This window comes from Giraffa tippelskirchi, chromosome 6 (genome assembly GCF_054371585.1).
Source record: "Giraffa tippelskirchi isolate mGirTip1 chromosome 6, T2T-mGirTip1v1.2.pri, whole genome shotgun sequence".
In the NCBI taxonomy this organism is placed as follows: Eukaryota; Metazoa; Chordata; class Mammalia; order Artiodactyla; family Giraffidae; genus Giraffa; species Giraffa tippelskirchi.
Genome location: NC_137280.1, coordinates 96194457 through 96211741, shown reverse-complemented (window position 1 = coordinate 96211741; position 17285 = coordinate 96194457). Strand labels below are relative to the sequence as shown.

The 17285-nt window shown below is 62.7% G+C and overlaps 1 protein-coding gene across 2 annotated transcripts; it reads right to left on the bottom strand.

Moving 5' to 3' along the window:
* Positions 1-806: 806 nt before the first annotated feature.
* ZBTB7A (zinc finger and BTB domain containing 7A) lies at positions 807-16829 on the bottom strand. Of its 2 annotated transcripts, none has more exons than XM_081499749.1 (3): positions 16669-16829; positions 5842-7115; positions 807-1435 (listed from the first exon to the last, which is right to left on the bottom strand). In XM_081499749.1, exons 2-3 carry the CDS (start codon positions 7098-7100, stop codon positions 907-909), a joined length of 1788 nt encoding a protein of 595 aa, XP_081355875.1. In that variant the 5' UTR covers positions 7101-7115; positions 16669-16829; the 3' UTR covers positions 807-906. The 2 variants fall into 2 exon arrangements, with proteins under 2 accessions (XP_081355875.1, XP_081355874.1); XM_081499748.1 differs by lacking the exon at positions 16669-16829 and adding an exon at positions 15424-15507.
* Between the last annotated feature and the right edge of the window lie 456 nt (positions 16830-17285).

Here is a 17285-nt window from a genome sequence, read left to right as displayed (position 1 = left end):
TCTCCAAGCATCTCAGGGGGTCAGGGGATGAAGACAGGGGGTGGCAGGGACGCCCTGAGTGGTGGCCCATTGGGTCCCGCCAGGTTGTAAGTGCCGTGAAGGAAGGCGGCGGGGGCCCTTGGGGAGTCACCCTGGCATCCCCCCATTCCCTATCTTCTTCCCTTTCTCCATGCCTGGAAATAAAATAGATTTGTGTTGCAGTGGCCAGGAGATAATGGGGGACCAAAGGCAGGAATGGGAGGCAGGGAGGCAGTCAGAGAGATGGAGGGGGAGACCCCCACTTAGGAAGTGCCCTGAGGAAGGAGGGTGGGGGTGGGGGTGGGGATGGGGCCATTTTAACGTCCGCTCACAGCGGACAGAAATCATTTTTTAAGGTCTTGTCTCAAAGACTCTAGAAACCAGTGAGGGAAGGAAAAGAAAAGACCACCCGGGTCCCTGGCTTCCCCCAAGACCACCCTCACCTCTGCCAGGACCTGGGATCCTGATCAGGCCTCAGATGGGACCCCAGACCCTAAACCCGGTGGCAGTGGTGGTGGTTGGGGTGGGGTCGCCCAGGGAGTTCAGAATCCTTGTGTCCCACAAAAACCCCAAACCGAGCCCCGAAAGCCATCGATGGGGTGGGGGAGAAGCGGGGCTGGGGGCTGGGGGTGGGGTGCGGGTGGGGCAAGGGTCCCCGTGGAGGGGGAAAACGGTCATGAAGGAGAAAAATCGGAGAAAAGCACTACCCTAGATTCTGTGACGCTTCATATATATATATCTGTATATATATATATATATATAGATATAGATATCTGTATATAGATAGATTTTCTTTTTGTGTGTTTTTGGGGGGTGGTGGGTGATTTGCTCTCTCTCTCTCACTTTCTCGGGTTTCTGTTTTGCCTTTTTTTTTTTTTTTTTGGTTTTTCACGCGAGTCCGGCCGCGAAGCTGCCGTCGGCAGTGGTGGCCCCGGAGCCCCCGTCGCCTCCCCCTGCGGCGCTCGCTACATTCAACCTGCCCAGGCCATCGGGGCTGGCCTCGTCCTCCTCCTCGTCCTCGTCCTTAAAGTGCTTCTCCTGGCCATTGCGCCGCGCGGCGGCGGCGGTGTCATCTTCGGGTGAGCCGGGCGGGGCGGGGGCGCCAGGTGGTGGGGGCGCGGGGGCCCCCGGGGCTGGAGAGGGGTCGGGCCCCCCGAGCGCCCCACCCCGCACGCGGGGCTTGCGGCCGCGGCGCGAGGGCACGCCGTTGCAGCCGTCCTTCTTGAGGTGTCTGTGCAGGTGGTCGGAGCGCACGAACGTCTTGCAGCAGCTGTCGCACTGGTAAGGCCGCAGGCCGGTGTGCACGCGCATGTGGTTCTTCAGGTCGTAGTTGTGTGCGAAGGCCGCCCCGCACTGCTGGCACAGGTACGGCTTCTCGCCCGTGTGCTTCCTCATGTGCACCTTGAGCTTGTCCTGCCTGTGGACGGGCCGAGGGTCAGCGGGCGCGCCGGAGGGCAGCCCCCTCCCGGGATGGCAGCCCTGCCCAGCCCGCCCCCACTGGCCTTGGAGCGGGAAACTAGGACCTTCATGGAAAGATGGGCTGCACCCTGGGTTGGGGGCGGCGGGGAGGGCACCCCAGCAGAACACGGTGAGTGGGTTTATGTCCCCATTCTGAGAACAGCACTGAGGAACCCATGAAGGTCTAAAAAGGGCCTCAGACCTTGCTAGCTGTGTGGCCTCAGGACAACAGCTGAACCTTTCTAAAACCCTTTTTCTTTTTTTGTCAACACTGCTGGATCAGCTCACTCACCAGAGATGGCAAGATGGCAAGTGCGTTCTTAACCACTGGACCACCAGGAAAGTCCCACTGAAACCCCTCACCTTTTATTTTTGGCTGTACTGCAAGATCTTAGATACTCAACCAGGAATCAAATCTGTGTCCCCCTGCAGTGGAAGCTTGGAGTCTTAACCATTAGACCGCCAGGGAAGTCCCACTGAAACCCCTTTCTTATCCATAGGAGGAGGAAGGGAAGACACCTCTCTCCAGCCTGGGGTTCTGCCCAGTGGCAGATGCATAGCTTCACACTACAGGTATTTACGCCTGCTGAGTGTGTGCATGCTTAGTCGCTCAGTCATGTCTGACTCTTTGAGATCCTATAGACTGTAGCCCGCCAGGCTCCTCTGTCCATGGGACTCTCCAGGCAAGATTACTGGGGTGGGTTGCCATGCCCTCCTCCAGAGGATCTTCCCCACCCAGGGATCAAACCAGGGTCTCCTGCATTGCAGGTGGATTCTTTACCGTCTGAGCCACCAGGGAAGCCCTGTTCCAGGTGCTGAAAATGCTCCAGAGAACAAGGTGGAATGCCGTGGATGCTGGAGGGATTGGTGACTGAGAGGGTTAAACAGTCCTGGTTTTAGCTCTGAAAGATCTCTGTCCTGGGAAACCCCTGGGTCACTGGAAATCCAGGGCAGTTGCTCATAGCAATAACCAAGTCCCCCCACCCCCCCAGATCCTACCAAATCCCCCCTCCCCTGCCTCACTCCACTCTGGCCATGCGGGCTTCCTGGCTACGACCCCATCACACCAAGAACCATGAGCCTACATCAGGGCCCTCACATATGCTGCTCCCATGACCAGAGCACTATTTTTCCTCTCAGATCTTCACAACTGAATTTTGGCCCAAATGTGACTTTCTCAGAGAGGCCCAACCAGACTCCTTCACTCTTGGTCTCTCCTGCTACCGCCTTGTTTCTTGTCTGTCTCCCTGTCTGAACTGTGAGCCGTGAGAGCAGGGTATGATTCCAGGGTCCCTCCCTGCCCCTCTCACCCCACAAAGAGCAGTATGGACCAGGCTCAGCCTGGGACCTCTGGCCGACAAAACTGATCATCTCATCAGTTCTGGGGTAACCATGGTGCAAGTGTTGCTCTGTCTTGCTGAGCTCCTGAAATGTGACTGGTCCAAAGCAAGGTGTGCAAGAAGTGCAAAAGGCATCCCAGATTCTGAAGACTTCCTTTACTCAAAGTGATGTGAAATAGCTCATTTATAATTTTGCTTATTAATCACATGTTGAAATGGAACTAACAGATTATGCAAAATATGATTAAGATTACTTTCACCTATTCCTTTTACTTTTTGAAAACGTGGCTATCGGAGAATGTATAGTCAGAGAGGGGGCTCACATGGTATTTCTATTGTACTATGCTGGTTCATACTGATGGGGGTGGATTCCTGCCTGGAATCCACAAGGCAGGGGCAGGGACCAAGATCTCCAGAGCTCCGGCGAGCATCTGACCTGTTCCTTGCTGCAGACTCTTGCACTCTACTGAGTCCCTCTGGGTCTCTCCCTTCTGATGTCTACCAGACTGAGAACTTCTTCAGTGCCAGGACTAATAGACTCCTACTCATCCTTCAAAACCCCACATGAAATGCCCCTTTGCCTCCAGGAAGTCTTTCCCAACCCAAGACAAAAGCCTGCACCCATCCTCTGCCGCCACCCGGCCTCTTTCAGTCCCATGTCTCTTCCTCTGGCACCACTCACAGAGCTGATGTCCCTGCTTGTTCTAACTCTTCTAGGCTCCTTGCTGTCCTGAGGATCAAATCCTGGCCCTATGCAACCAGACCCTTGACTACTCTCTGGCCTGTTACCCTCACATGAGCCAACAGAATTTGGGCCACAATGAACTCACTGCTCCCTAGATTAACTGGGGCTGTCACCAGGAAGATGATGGCAATTGCCAGGTGCTCCCCATTCTGCCTGCTCAGAGCCCACTAACATGGCCTCCCAGGTGCCCTGCTCACATCCTGGGGCCACGTCATGGAGGGAACAGGAGGGACTCAGACTGTTCTAGCACCACACAGAGATTTCCCCAACTGAGGCTTAGAAGCTCAGAGAGGGGAAGTGACTTGCCCTGAGTTACACAGAGGGTTGGGGGCTGCGCCAAGGTGCGGTGGATGGTGGAGGCAGCCTGGGTTTCATCACTTCAAGCCCCGGCCCGGGTAATTATAGCCCCGGCTGCCACAGGCCCCGCTTACTCAACTCTCTAGTGTGACTCAGAGGGGCCCCTAGGCTCCCCGGCCTTGAGGGAGGGGTGGGAGCTTGGGCCCTGGGTGGGGGTGGGCAGAGAGGAGCCAGGTGGGCATATGGGAGGAAGACGCTCCATGCCTCAGTTTCCCTGAGGGAATCAGTAAACAGTAAACAGAATCAGCCCCGAGCTGAGTGTGGGATGGCCAGGAGAACTCCAGATTAGATGAAACTGAGCCTTGGTGGGATGGGTGGTGGGGTAGGTGTATTACCTCTCCAGACCCGGGCTTGCTAGGCCTCCTCCAAGATGCTCCTCCCAGGCTCAGAGATCCTGAGGGCAGGACCCCAGCTATCCTAGTCCACCCTCCCCATGTCTGGAGGAAGAGGGAGGACCCCAAGACCACCAGCACCCCAATCTCACCAAAAGGGGAAGCCAAGCCACCATCCAGGTGGCTTGCCTCCCAGCCGGTGCTCTTTGCCCCTGCCTGGCACTCCTGGGTCCTGGAATCCCAGCCACACCCTCCTCTCCTGACCTGCTGGGGAGGGGGCCCAGGTACTGGGCCGGGGGTCAGCCCCCAGATTCTATACCCAGGGGGTGGGGCTGGGAAGCTGGGACAATAGCCTCTTTCTTCAGCCTGGGTGGGCGTGGCTGGGGGAACCCCACGGCGGGTGAGGGTAGGGGGTGATGCTGAGTCACCCAGCCTGGCAAGGCCCCTGCACACCAGCCAGCCCCCTGCCCCCACTGGGCTCGTCCACAAAGCCCAGCCTGCCACCTCTGGACTCCTAAAACCTGGCCTCAGACAGTTCCTCTCCAGGGACTGAGCCCAGTGACCCCTGTGCCCTTTTTCCTCCATAGGCTGTGGCCCATTCTGTAAGCTGAAGCAGCCTCAGGGCCTTTGGACTGGCGCTTCCCTCTCTGCCTTTGCCTTCCCCTCTCCCTATGGCTCCTGCCTTCTCCTCCTTTAGGTCTCAGTCCTCAGGGAAGCCTCCCTGTGGTGGGCAGCTGCCCTCTTGCCCGGTTCTCTGCTCTCTTCCTCCCTAGCACTTTCCACCAACTCATGTTATCAATTCTGTGGTTGTATCTTGCATATGCCCATCGCCCCCATGGGGATTTTGGTGTCTCTCTACTTCAAGAACAGGGCCTGGCACCCAGCAGGCCCTCGTACATGTTGGCTGAATGAAGCAGGCTCCCTGGGCTCATGGAAGGCTTGTAAGTTAAACACAACAACCAGAGCGCCCTGCTCCCAGTGGGGCTGTGGCATTCTCCCAAGGCCCAGATTCTCCAGTCTGGAGAAGAACCACCACAGGGAAAAAGAAGAAGAGCTATACCAGGGATGTCCCTGGTGGTCCAGTGGTTAAGAATCTGCCTTGCAATGGCCAGGTCATGGGTTCAGTCCCTGGTCAGGGAACTAGGATCCCACATGCCTCAAAGCTCCTGAGGCCATGAGCACCACAGCTAGAGAATTCGTGCACCGAAAGGAAAGATTTGAATGATGCAATTAATACCCGATGCAATAAATAAATAAAAATATTTTAGAAAAGAAGAAAGAAGAGCTGCTCCTTGGGCTCTTCCTTCCAGCCTCACACATTTCGGCACCACCTGGCACACTTTAGGTTCAAGTGGTCAGCCTGTTTAGGCACTTTGTGCCCACTCCCGTCATAGGCTCTCTTGACAGGCGCACGGGGGTGGTGGGTGCACCAATGGAGAAAGCACCCTTGTAGGGTGTTTTTGCACGTGGAGGCAGGATGTGAACGTGTGTGTGCACACATGACGGCGGAGGGGGTCCGTGTGCGGCCGCTGTTTGGACCGGGGCCCCCGGGAAGCCCCCCCTACTCCCCACCGCGGAGACGCCAACTCACCTGGTGAATCGGACCTTGCAGATGTTACACTCGTAGGGCTTCTCGCCCGTGTGGGTCCGGATGTGGCGCGGCAGCTTGCCGGCACCCTGGATGACCTTCTCGCAGATAGGGCACTTTTGGAAGGCCTTGGCCCGGATCTTCTTCTCCACCTTCTGTGACCAGGCTGGGTAGACGTCCCCGTCGTGGGCACCGCTGAAGTACTTCAGGTAGTAGTCCACAACGCCCTTGTCGTCCGCCCGTGACTCCTCGTCGCTGTCCCCCGCCGTGGCCGCCCCCGCCCGGCCCACCGACGACATCATCTGCTGCAGCAGCGTGCTGGCCGCCAGCCCATCCGCATCAGCCCCGTCCACGTCCTCGCCCTCAGCTGCGCCTGACAGGAAGCCCGGAGAGTCGCCTGGCTCCGGGGCTGCCTCCGACAGTGAGGCCGCCTCCTCCTCCCCACTCCGGCCATAGTGGCCGTTCTGCGTGGTGGTGGATGGTGGGACCACGGGGGTTGAGAAGAGGCCCCCTGCCGGGGCGTCCTCATCCCGCTCTGGCCACAGACCTGGGTTGCTGTCGCCCTCATCCCCATCCCCGGCTGGGGGCCGCTCAGCCGGGGGGCCGGGCCCGTAGAAATCCAAGCCATTGCAGTCGCCAGAAGCCACAGCAGCCACGGCGGCGGCCATGGCCTCCTTGGTGCCATCCAGGTCATCATCGGACGTGGCAAAGGCAGACCATGGGAAGGAGGCGGCCGCGGTGGCGGGCAGGCTGTTCATGGGGTTGGTCTGGAAGAACTCGAGGTACTCCTTGGCGCGAAGGAGGTTTCGCTGATCAATTTGATCTACGAGGTCCAGCTGCCCGGCGTCGGCGCCTGCGTCGGCTGCCAGGATCTGCCGGTCGAGGAGGTCAGCACACACGTGGCTCACAGCGGGGATCTCGAGCAGGCGGGCGGCGCTGAGGATGTCGCCCACGTTGGCTGTGCTGACAGTGAGCGTGGCCGTGTAGGCGAAGTCCATGAGGGCCGTGAGCGCCTCAGCGCTGACGAAGTCGATCTCGTACACGTTCTGCTGGTCCACCACGGCGCCTGATGTGAACAACTTCTTGAAGTACTGGCTGCAGGCGGCTAGCACCGAGCGGTGCGTGGGGAACTCGCGGCCCTCTACCAGGATCACCACGTCACACAGCAGGCCCTGCGTCCGCTGCTCGTTGAGTCCGCTCAGGATGTCACTGCTGTGGTCGGGGAACGGGATCCCGATGGGGCCGTCCACGCCGCCGGCCATCTTCCGCGCCGAGACCTGCAGCACCAAGGAGGAAGGGGCGGTTGTGAGGGTCGGGGGTGGGGAGTGGGGGGTATGGATGGGGCCAAGTGGCCAGGCAGCAGGACCCTCGGAGAGTAGTCCCCCACCCCAGCCTCAGTTCCCCTGGCTCTGCATTAGGATGGTCTGTGGTCATCACTGTGGGATGACACCGCGAAACCCAGCCCCCTCCCCTCTTTAATGGATGGGAGAGCCTGGCTGAGGGGTGGTTTGAAGTGGCGTGGGAGCACACAGAAGGTGCTCAATAAATGCCCAGCATGAGCTGCATCCTAGTGAATCTGAACACAGGCTTCTGCCCATCCCCTCTCTAGAAGGCCAGGGCAGTGACATAAGGCACCCACTGTGCGCCGTCCTGGCTGAGCGCCCAGCAGTCCCATAGGCAGCATGGTCTCCACTGCAGAGGTGAGAAAGGCTCAGGGAGTCCCAGGGCCCCGTGGCTGCTCCTCAATTCAAACCCAGGGTGCCTGACCCAAGAGCCACTACCCAAATGGCGTGGCTGTCCAACCCTGGCTAGCCCCTCAGCCTCCCATCCCTGCCCAGCCCCTCGGCCTCCCTAACCTTCTCTCCTGCTGCTTGGTCAGGCCCGGTTCTCTTGGGGGGCTCTGAGTCAGCAGGAAGGGGTGAGGCCAAGACCCAGGGACCTGGCCAGAATCATGGGGGCTGTGGGTGTGCCCTGGTGGGGTGGGGCCATGACTCTACAGGAGGAACCCCTTCCTGCCATGTGGAGCCCCCAGGACGTGGCTCAGTCCTTGCAGTGAATAACTGGGGGGAACCCGGCCACTGTCAGATGCTCCTCCCTGCCCACTTGAGCTGACCCTCTCAAGGAGTAATTGGGGGCCAGGGGCCTCCTGTCCACCTCCTGCCCGGCCAGTTCCTCTCCTTTCGGCCACCCTGTCTGCACTGTTCAGCCTAGGACAAGACTTTGCTGCTCTTGGGGTCTCAGTCTCCCCATCTGTCAAATGGACAAAAGCCTTTGGCAGAGCACGGCCAGAGGGGTACTCAGTCTCGCACCTCTCCCCCCCTCCTTTTTTCCTCCTTCCCCTGGGCTGTGACTCATCCACCCACTCGGGCGCTTGTGCAACCCCCTGGCTCCTGTCCCCACCCTCCACCCTCTCCGGGGAACCCCTGGCTGCCCAGAGCCACCCAACAAAACCCACATTCCTTGGATCCAGCTGGCCTGCTTTCAGGACGGAGCCCCCGCTTGTCCCTGGGGAGAGGGCCTGAATCCAGCCGTCCTCAGCCTCCCCAGGACCCCCAGCTGAGTGACCCAGCTCAGGTCTAACCCGATCCCTCCTGCGAGGTAGGCCTCTCGTAGGATGCAGACGACTGGCCCAGCCAGTCCCAAGGACCCAGGGCCGCCCTGGGAGCAGGGTCCAGGCCTTGGGGCCGACACAGAGGCCTTTGTGTGGCGTGCAGGCAGCCAGTACACTTCCAGGGACGCCTCTCTCCACGGCCCGCCCTCTTTCCCGCCGACCGCACCAGCTGCTCAGCTCCCCCCTCTGTTCCGCCAGTCCGCGGTGGGTGCGGGGGGAGGCTCCGATGTGGCTGTTGGGAGCAGGAGGATGGGGGGGGGCGCGACCCCATCCAAGGCTCAGCCACAGGAGGCCTCGGCAGAGCCCCCTGTGGCGGTTCCCACCCCCTGCCACCATCTGCCGTCTGGCCCCGGGCCCCTGGGAGTGAGTGGGCAGATGGGCCTCTGGATCAGACCAGCCTTGGCCCCTCCTCTGATCTGGGCCACCAACACGCCAAGATGGCCACCCTTGCCCTGCCTGCCAGTGTCCCTTCAGGTGCCTCCTGGGGCCTCTAGGTCAGGACCTGAATTGGTCCAGGTGACTCACCCCTGCCATGGCCACTCTACCCCCACCTCCCTACCAGGCCAGGCGCTGGCACAGACCTACTTCAAGTGCGAAGTCACCCAGCTGGGAAGGAGCGGGCTCCGTCCTTGAACCCATCCTGGGGCGATGAATCAAGCCCTGGGCCTGGGTCTCCACCAGCTGGAAGATCCGGGCCAAGTGCACACAGCCTGCTGTGTGGGGCAGTCCTTGGGTCTGGGGGTCCGAGTCCCTGCCCTTCCCCAGCTGGGGCCTCTTATTCCCCCAGCTAATCATCTGATATGAATTTGGGCAAACTCGGGGAAATAGAGGAGGACAGAGGAGCCTGGTGTGCTGCAGTCTCTGGGGTCGCAAAGAGTCAGACACAACTTGGCGACTGAACAACAAATCACTTGAGACCCTCCTCTCAAGGGGAAGGCATGGGGTGATGCAGGCCAAGGGAAGCCCCCAAGAAAGCAGCATGAGCCCCATTCACAGATGAGAACACTGAGGCCCAGAGACAGCTAGAAGCCAGGCTGAGAGCATCCAGCGAGGCTGACCCAGGAGCCCACACAGGCTAGAGTCTGGTGGTCCCCCAACCCTCCCCTACACACCTCCCAGCAAGCCGCAGCCTCTTTTCTCGGCCTGGAAACTAAACTGGCCACCTGGCTTAACCTTCTCTCCAAGAACTCATGCCACCTGCCTGCCACACCCCAGGCCGCTGTCCCCACAGGGGCCTCTTGGGGCCCTCCGTCTAAAAAAGGGCAGGAAGTCCTTGTGAGATGGGAGAGGGAGGTCAGGTGGGGTCCTGGTGGCGGAAAGCACTGATGACTGAGCACCCACTGTGTGCCACAGCAGGGTCTCACCGAGAGAGCCCTTCCTTGCTAAGAGGCCCTACTGGCGGCACCTGACACCTAGTAGGTGCTCCGGCACTGGCGGTTTCCTCGGTAATGATGAGCCAAGGAAACCTCTCTCCTCCAGGAAGCCCCACCCCCCACGCTGGCCATGTCCCCACCCTCAACGGCCAGGGTCCCTGAGCTCAGGCCCACACCCACCCAAGGCCCAGTCTTTCATCACAGCTCCACCCCCACACTTGCCTCCATGGGATTTCCGGGGCCGTTTGGTGCTGACTCGGCGGCCGGCCGAGGGGCAGGCCTCAGCAGGCTCCTCCTGGGCTGGAGGTGGGGCGCCCTCCTCCCTCTTGGGCTGCTCCCATGCCCCTACACCCGGCCCTCCCCTGGGCAGCACACAGTAGGGGTGCAGCAAACAGCAGGAGGAACCAAAGACCAAAGAGCTATGCACTGGAGTGAGCCCACGCCCAGCCCAGCCCTGCCCACCTGGCTGGCAGGCACACCCAGTACCAGGAGACAGTGCCAGTCCCACCTCCAATCTAACCTAGGGTCACTTGCTGCAGCAGGCAGCTAGGACCTGGGCCATCTTTGGGCCCTCCTTGGTGCCCTAACTTTCAAGACCTAACAGGACACTAGGCCGTAGAGATGAGGAGAAGCTCAGAAAGGTGCTAAGACCAGGGCAAGGTCACACAGCAGAGCAGCAGCCAGGCTGGGACTCAGATGCTTTGACCTGAGCTGGTAGCACTCACCCACTGGGGATGCAGGGTGAGGCTGGGAGCGTCCAAACCTGGTCCCCAGAACATCAGGGGGCAAAGCCCAGGGTAGCGCCCTGGGAGAGGGTCAGGGGGAGGAGGCCAAGGAGTCCCCAAGGTCAGGTGCAAGGTGAGGGCTGGGGCCGGGCCTCCCCTCCTACCCACACCCCCCAGGAAGGGGGTGGCCAGCAGCAGGTAGGTAGGTAACCATCAGCTGATGCCTTTCTGGAGAAAAGTCCAGGGAGGGGGGCAGCTTAATGGGGGTTACAGGCTCCCACACCCACCCAGGGAGAGAACAAAAGGGAACTCCTTCAGGGATTTCTGACACCTACTATGTGCCACGGAAGCCCAGGAGCACATCCTGGTCTGTCCACCTCCAAGCTGGGTGACCTTGGGCCAAGAAAAGCACCTCAGTTTCCTTAGGAGTTGTGACGGTAGCAAAGGGTTTCACTCCCGTCCACTCAGCAAGCCTTGGCCTAGGACCTACTATGTGCCAGTGACAGTCCCCAAAGGCCTGATGAGGTGGTTCGCCCCCTCCCTTGTGGATGGGGGTGGGGCTTTCAACTTCACTTCTGAACATTATACCAGAGGGAATCCATCTCCTTCTCCATCTACTATGTGCCAAGGAGTGCCAGGTAGGCCCCAGGAGGAAGCTGAGCCATCATCTAGAGGGAAAAAACGGGCCCAGAGAGGGTAGGCGGCCAGCTCAAGGTCACACAGCAAGTCTGGCACCCAGGTGCGGCTGCCAGGCCAGCGCCTAGCCACCCCCCCCCCTCCTAGCCTGGCAGCCTGTGTTGCAAGGTTGGTCCTGACGGGTTACCCCGCCCTGACCTGGTGCCAATCCCTGCCTGGCCCGGTCCCTGGCCTGGGGTTTAATGGGACAGGAATGCAGCGTCCTGGTCGGGGGGTGGGGGGCACCAACGGCTCAGGGTGACTGTGGCTGCCAGCTGTCAGCCGGCCCCCTGCCCGCCTGTCCTCGCAGGCCTCCCTCCGGGCCAGACACCAGCAAACAGGCCCTCGGCCATTTTATGTGTCCATTTATTGCCCTAAATGGGGAGGGGCTTCCTGCCCAGGCCTTAAAGGGCCAGAGGCAGGAAGGCTGTGGGCCCACTGGGAAGTGTGTGTGTGGAGACCGGAGGGGGTGGGGATTAGGAGGTCATGGGGCTCCTATCTGACCCCCAGCTCATGGGTGGGGCCGAGGCCCACCCTGTTCCCACGCTCTGAGCACCGTAGTGGGCCAGGAAGTAAAGCCCTGACACCAAGCCCAGGTTTCAAGAGGAAGCCCTGAGAAGACAGATCTGTTCTCAGTGGAGGTGGAAGGAGTAAGCTTCCTGTCACTGGGGGTAACCAAAGCTGGGCTTCATGGAAGCCCACCAGTGTCTACTTTGCCCTCGGCTCAGGTTGCACGTGCTTATCCAAGATGCCCAGGAGAGGCCTGGGTGACTTCTAGGAGCCTTGCCCCTCTCTTCATCCAGATCGCTCCCTCATGCCCTCCCCAGAGGCCGGCTTGTCACCTGGAGGCACCACCCCCGCCCCCAGCTGCAGCCTGAGCAAGTGGAGGGCTCAGCCTGGAAACACCAGACAGAGGGGCACATGGCCTATGGGGGCCCCAGGCTCCTGTGCTTACAGATCCAGCCCTTCCCAGCTACCAAACACATCCTGACGGGAGGTGGGACAGGGCCCTGTTTTCCAGTCGAACCAGAAAGGCGTGGGTGGGGACGCTTCCACCCCGTGGCCGTTCCCGGCCTGCTGGGGGACAGATGGAGGGCCTGCTTCTCTGGCCAGATTCTCCAGAGGGCGCCTTCCGCGCTCTGTTGCTTCAGAAACTTGGGCCTCAGGCCCCCCAGGGCCGGGGCTGTTCCCCCAACAAGTCTCGGTCGCCTCAGCGTCAACCCTCACAGCTCTGGGAAGTGGGGGCTGTGATCACCACCCCACTTCATGGGCCAGGTCACTGAGGCAACCTGCCCAGGTCGCATGGCGGAGCAGGATTCGAACACAGGTTGTCTGTCTGGCTCCATCTCGCCTAACTAGTTCTTCCAGGGCTCCACCCACCTGCCCCCACACACACGGCCCCAGGTGCCAGCAGGGGACTAAATCCCCCCACCCTGGGGGCTTTGGGGGCTGAGGACAGCTTATTCTCACACCCCCTCAGAACTGCCTTATGACAGCCCAGGAAAAAAAGGGAGAGGTCTGCCTAAGGTCACGCAGGGAGCCTGGGGCCAGGCTGGAGTCCAGCTGACACCTGTGAACTCGGGGGGCTTCAGAAAGGAGACACAGGAGGGGCTCTCCCGGGCCCTGACACCACCCAGCAGTCACTCGACAAACATCTCTGGAGAATCACGGAGTAAATCCTCAGGACAACGCTTTGAGGCTAAAGGTAATCTCCCCATTGTAGTGATGGCCACACTGAGGCTGGCAGAGGGGAGGCAACCTTCCAAAGCGGACCTCAGATGGAGGTGAGGGAGGGCCGGGCTGAGACTGGAGCACACTGGCCCCCACCCAAGCCTGTTCCTCTGGTCTCCGCTGCCCAGGGCTGTGGCAGCTCAGTTTATGGTCTATGAGGTGCCTGGAGCACAAGGTGACAGGTGGGGGGGTGTCACAGTCACATATACCCCCTCAGCAGGATCCCTGCTGTACCCCAAGCTGACCCAGGTGCTTCCTCCACAAGGGAGGGAAGGAAAGGGAACACAGGTGGGCCTGCAGGAAGTACATGGGGGAATCCACAGTAACCTCATTTCACAGAGAAGGATGCTCAGGCTCCGAGAGACCACGGGACTTGTCCAAGGTCACAGAGCAAGTGGGCCAGAATCTGAAACCCCAGTGGACCCCCTTCTCGGGCCAGCTCTGCTTCAGAGGGCCTGGCCCCAAGTCTTGGCTCTGTGAGGCAACCTGGGTCTCCTTGGGAATAATGGGTTGTAAAACACGCACAGTCTCCAGGGACCAAGGTGCCAAGGGGTGGGGCTGCAGCTCAGTTGGGGTGGGAAGGGCCTGGGACACTGGGACGCTGAGGCTCCTGCTGTGTGACCTTGGACACCTCGCCTCCCCTCTCTGAGCCTCACTGTCCTCTTGGGGCAGAGGCTCCATTTGGCCAACAGGTGCCTACTGTCAACCTCCAGGGCCTCTGTAAGACAGGTGAGCAGGTGCCCCTTAGCTGTGACATGCAGAGGACTCTAGATACCACCTGAGCTGGAAGGTAGGACCACAAGGGTCAGACCCAGCCCTGTTTGGGTGACCTTGGCCTGCTCTCTGCTTCCCCCGGGCCTCAGTCACTCCTGCCCCATTCGGCACCGCTCTGAGGCTTGTCTAAGCCCCTGTGGCCCCACGCTTGTATTGGGCCTTCCCTCTTGGCCTCAGTTTCCTCACATGGCATCGGGGACCACCTCCAGCCCAACTGACTCTGGGTCGGTCACAAGGGTCCAGGTAAAAGGAAGGAAGGAAAAAGCCCACAGAAAGACTACCTCTTGCCTGGAGAACTCTCCCCAGTGGATGGGGCTTCAGCGCGGCCGGGCCTCAGTCTGCCACACAAAGAAAAGGGTGCAGGGGCTCCCTGCAGCCGCTCACCCGTTGCTGAGGGCCTGTGCTAAAGGCTGTGTGGCTCCCCGCCCGGGGCCAGGGTGCTGACTGGCCACCACGCAGCCAATCAGGACTGAATAATAAATACCCCCCCAAAGTGACCCACGAATTAAAATTTCAGTGTCCCCGATGGCTCCTCTTTCCTTCATTAGGCATGCGGATCCCAGGGCTTAGCTCTTCCAGCCACCAGCTCCCGGCCCCCCCCTCTTCTCCCCCAGGCTCCCGTCTCCACAGCGATGGCTGGTGGTAAACAGAGCCCCGAGCCCAGTCGATAAGTGCCAGGCCCGGGTGATCTAAGGGCCCCACTGGGGGTGGCCCTTGGGGGAGAATGCCCCCAGCCTTGGAACCTTGGGGGCCTGGGCAGCAGCAGAGCCCAGCCTGGACTCCCCAGTAGGAAGTGATCGGCTGACCCTGGGGAGGGCCCCCCCAGTGTGGGAGCGGCACACTCAGGGTTACGCCCTGGCCCTGTTGGGGGGGGGGCGCTGACACGGAATCCTGGACGCCCTCTCCGGCCGGGCCTGCTCCAGCCCCGCTCTGGGAGGCGGCGGGTGTGTGTGGGGGAGTGCAAACCAAGCCCGCCACCCATGGGTGAGCCAGGTGGGCACACCCGGTGGAGGGGCACCAACACCTCTCTCACTTCCGCCGTCTGGCTAGGGGAAGAGAGGAGTTGCCTGCCTCCCCCTGCCACCCCGCCAAGTGCTGGCTACCTTCCCTAAACATTCAGCAGGCGCCCACTGGGTGCCCGGGCCTGGTTGGACAGCAGTCTCTTGCTGCAGGCCACTGGACTCCCCCACCACCGGCCGGCCGGTGCGGACAGTGCCTCCCAGGACCCGCAAAGGCCTGGGCCCAGGGGTGTGCACCGGCCCCGGCACTCAGCTCAGGCCCCTGCCTGGTTCCCAGGCCCGGGGCTGGGGGAGGGGGCCGGTTCCTAGGCCAGGGAGGGAGGGAGGGCGAGGGAGGGGGCCGGATCCCACCAGCTTACCCCCTCCCCTGCTCGGGCTCAGGATTCGCACGTGGTGGTAGCGTCAAGGGGAAGGAGGGGTGTCCGGGCCAGAGGAGACGGGGTCACGCGCTTTGGGGGCGCGGGAGGGGGAGAGGGGTGCTTTCTGTCCCCTCACCCGGGGCCACGGCCGGACGACCGCGCGGGCAGAGCAAGGGGCCAGCCCGGTCCCCCCGCCCAAGGCTGAGTCAGGCCCGGGCGGGGGCAGGAAGCGGCCCCCTCCCCCGCCCCGGCCGCAGCGCGCAGCCCCCGCCCCGGCCCACAGGCCCCCACCGCGCCGCCAGCGCGGGGTGCTCCTACCTCCTTCCCGGGGCAGCGGCGAGGGGGCCCGGCCCCGGCGGCGGCGGTGGCGGCGGCTGCGGCTGGGTTGGCTCCCTCCGAGGGGCCGGGAGGCGGCAGTGAGCCTGGCCCCGCGCCACCCCCCGCCGCCGGCGGCCAATCCCCACCCGGGCTGGGGGGAGGGCGATGCAAATTACCCCGGATCTGGGTCCGCCCGCCCGCCTCCCCCACGCCCGGGCCCAGCCTGCACTAGGCCGCGCATCCCCGGGCTCGCCTGAGCCTCGCGGCCGCTCGGGCCGCCGCCCTCCCCGGGGAGCGCCGGGTGGGTGACCCCCCCCGGGGGCGGGGGGCTGAGGGGAGGGGGGCTGGGGACGGTTACACAACCAGGCGGGGAGGGGCCCCGGGGCGGGGAGGGGGCCGGCCCGCGGGCCGCGCAGCCGGAAGCCGGGGACCGCCACCGGCCCCCGGCAAGGGGAGCCCGGCTCCAGGCCCCGCCCCCGGACCGGCAGGGCCCGCCCCCGAGCCGCGCCGCGCTATCGGCCCGCGGTCATTGGCTCGCCAGCCCGCCGCTCACCGCCCCTCCTCCGCACCGCCCCTACCCGCGGACCACGGCGGGCTGCCGGCGCAGGGCACCCTGGAACTAGTAGTCCTAGCCGCCTACCACCTGCCAGCCACAAGCGCGGGGGAACTACGACGCCCAGAGGCCCCAGCGGCCGCGCCCGCCCACCCGGACACCCCACCCCTTCCCCCTCCTTTGCAAAGCCCCCCTCCCTGTTTTTTCAGCCCCCTCCCCCCCATCCCCCATGGAGCTCAATCCTGGCCAACTCCAACGTATGCACGCAACACCGAATAGGCCCCTGGGGGGCAAGAGCGCCCCCAGTACCCAGCTGCAAACTTAGCACGCGACGCGCCCCCTATCTCCCCACGCCGGCTCCCCCCACCCTCAATGCAGCCCCGCTTCCCCTCCCCCTCTCCCCGCGCGCCTGGGAGCCCCCAAAAACCATGCACGGAGGCGGGGGGGCTGCCGCACAAACCCGTGCACTTCGCCCCCAATACCCCCTCCCGGGCGGCGCCCCCTCCCCGAGTTCGGGATCCAGGGCGCCTCCCGCCTCCGGGCAGCTGCCAACCACCCCCTCCTCTGAAACTTGCGGATCGTCCCCGGCTCCGGGGATCGCCCCTTCCCGAGAGGGCAGCGGTGGGCGCAGTGCCCCCGGCCCGTACCCGCCCTGCACCCCGCGCTGGGGGCCGCGTCGGGCGCTGACTTACCTCGCGGGGCCGGGCCGGGGCCGGGGCGCGCGGGTCCGGGGCCCGGAGTTCGGACTGGGTTCCTTGGCCGCTCGCCTCTGGGGTCCGCGTCTCGCTCTCCCCTCGCTGGCTCTCCCCTCGTCGCTCCCTCACTCCGGTGGCGGCGTCACTGCCCCTACAGTAACTGTACAGTACAGCCAAAGCCCCGTATGATGCTCGCGACTCCCTTCCTGGTTTCTCCGAGGGCAAGAGGGGTCCTCCCTTGTCTTAAAGGTGCCGCAGCCGCCGGCCCCCCCCACGCCCAGCCCGCCCCCCCCACCCCGGCCTCAGAGGCCAGAACAGGCTCGGCAGGTCCCCTCTTGCCACGTCTCTGCCCTCCCGTGGGGCTTCGCCCGCTGCGCCGTGGAGACCGGGCTGTTATTAGGTTTTGTCAAGTTGGGGGGGGGTCCAGCCCGCCCTCGGCGCGCCCCCCCTCCTCTGACCTCTCCGCCCCGCTGCGCGGCGCCGTGCCAGCCTGCCAGCTTATCTGGCCCCAGAGCTCCCCGGGGCGCGGGGGGAGCGGGCCCCCCGGGGTGGAGTGGGGGTGGGGGCCTCCAGATAAACAGGCCCCCAGCCTCTGCGCGGAGGCGGGTGCGGGG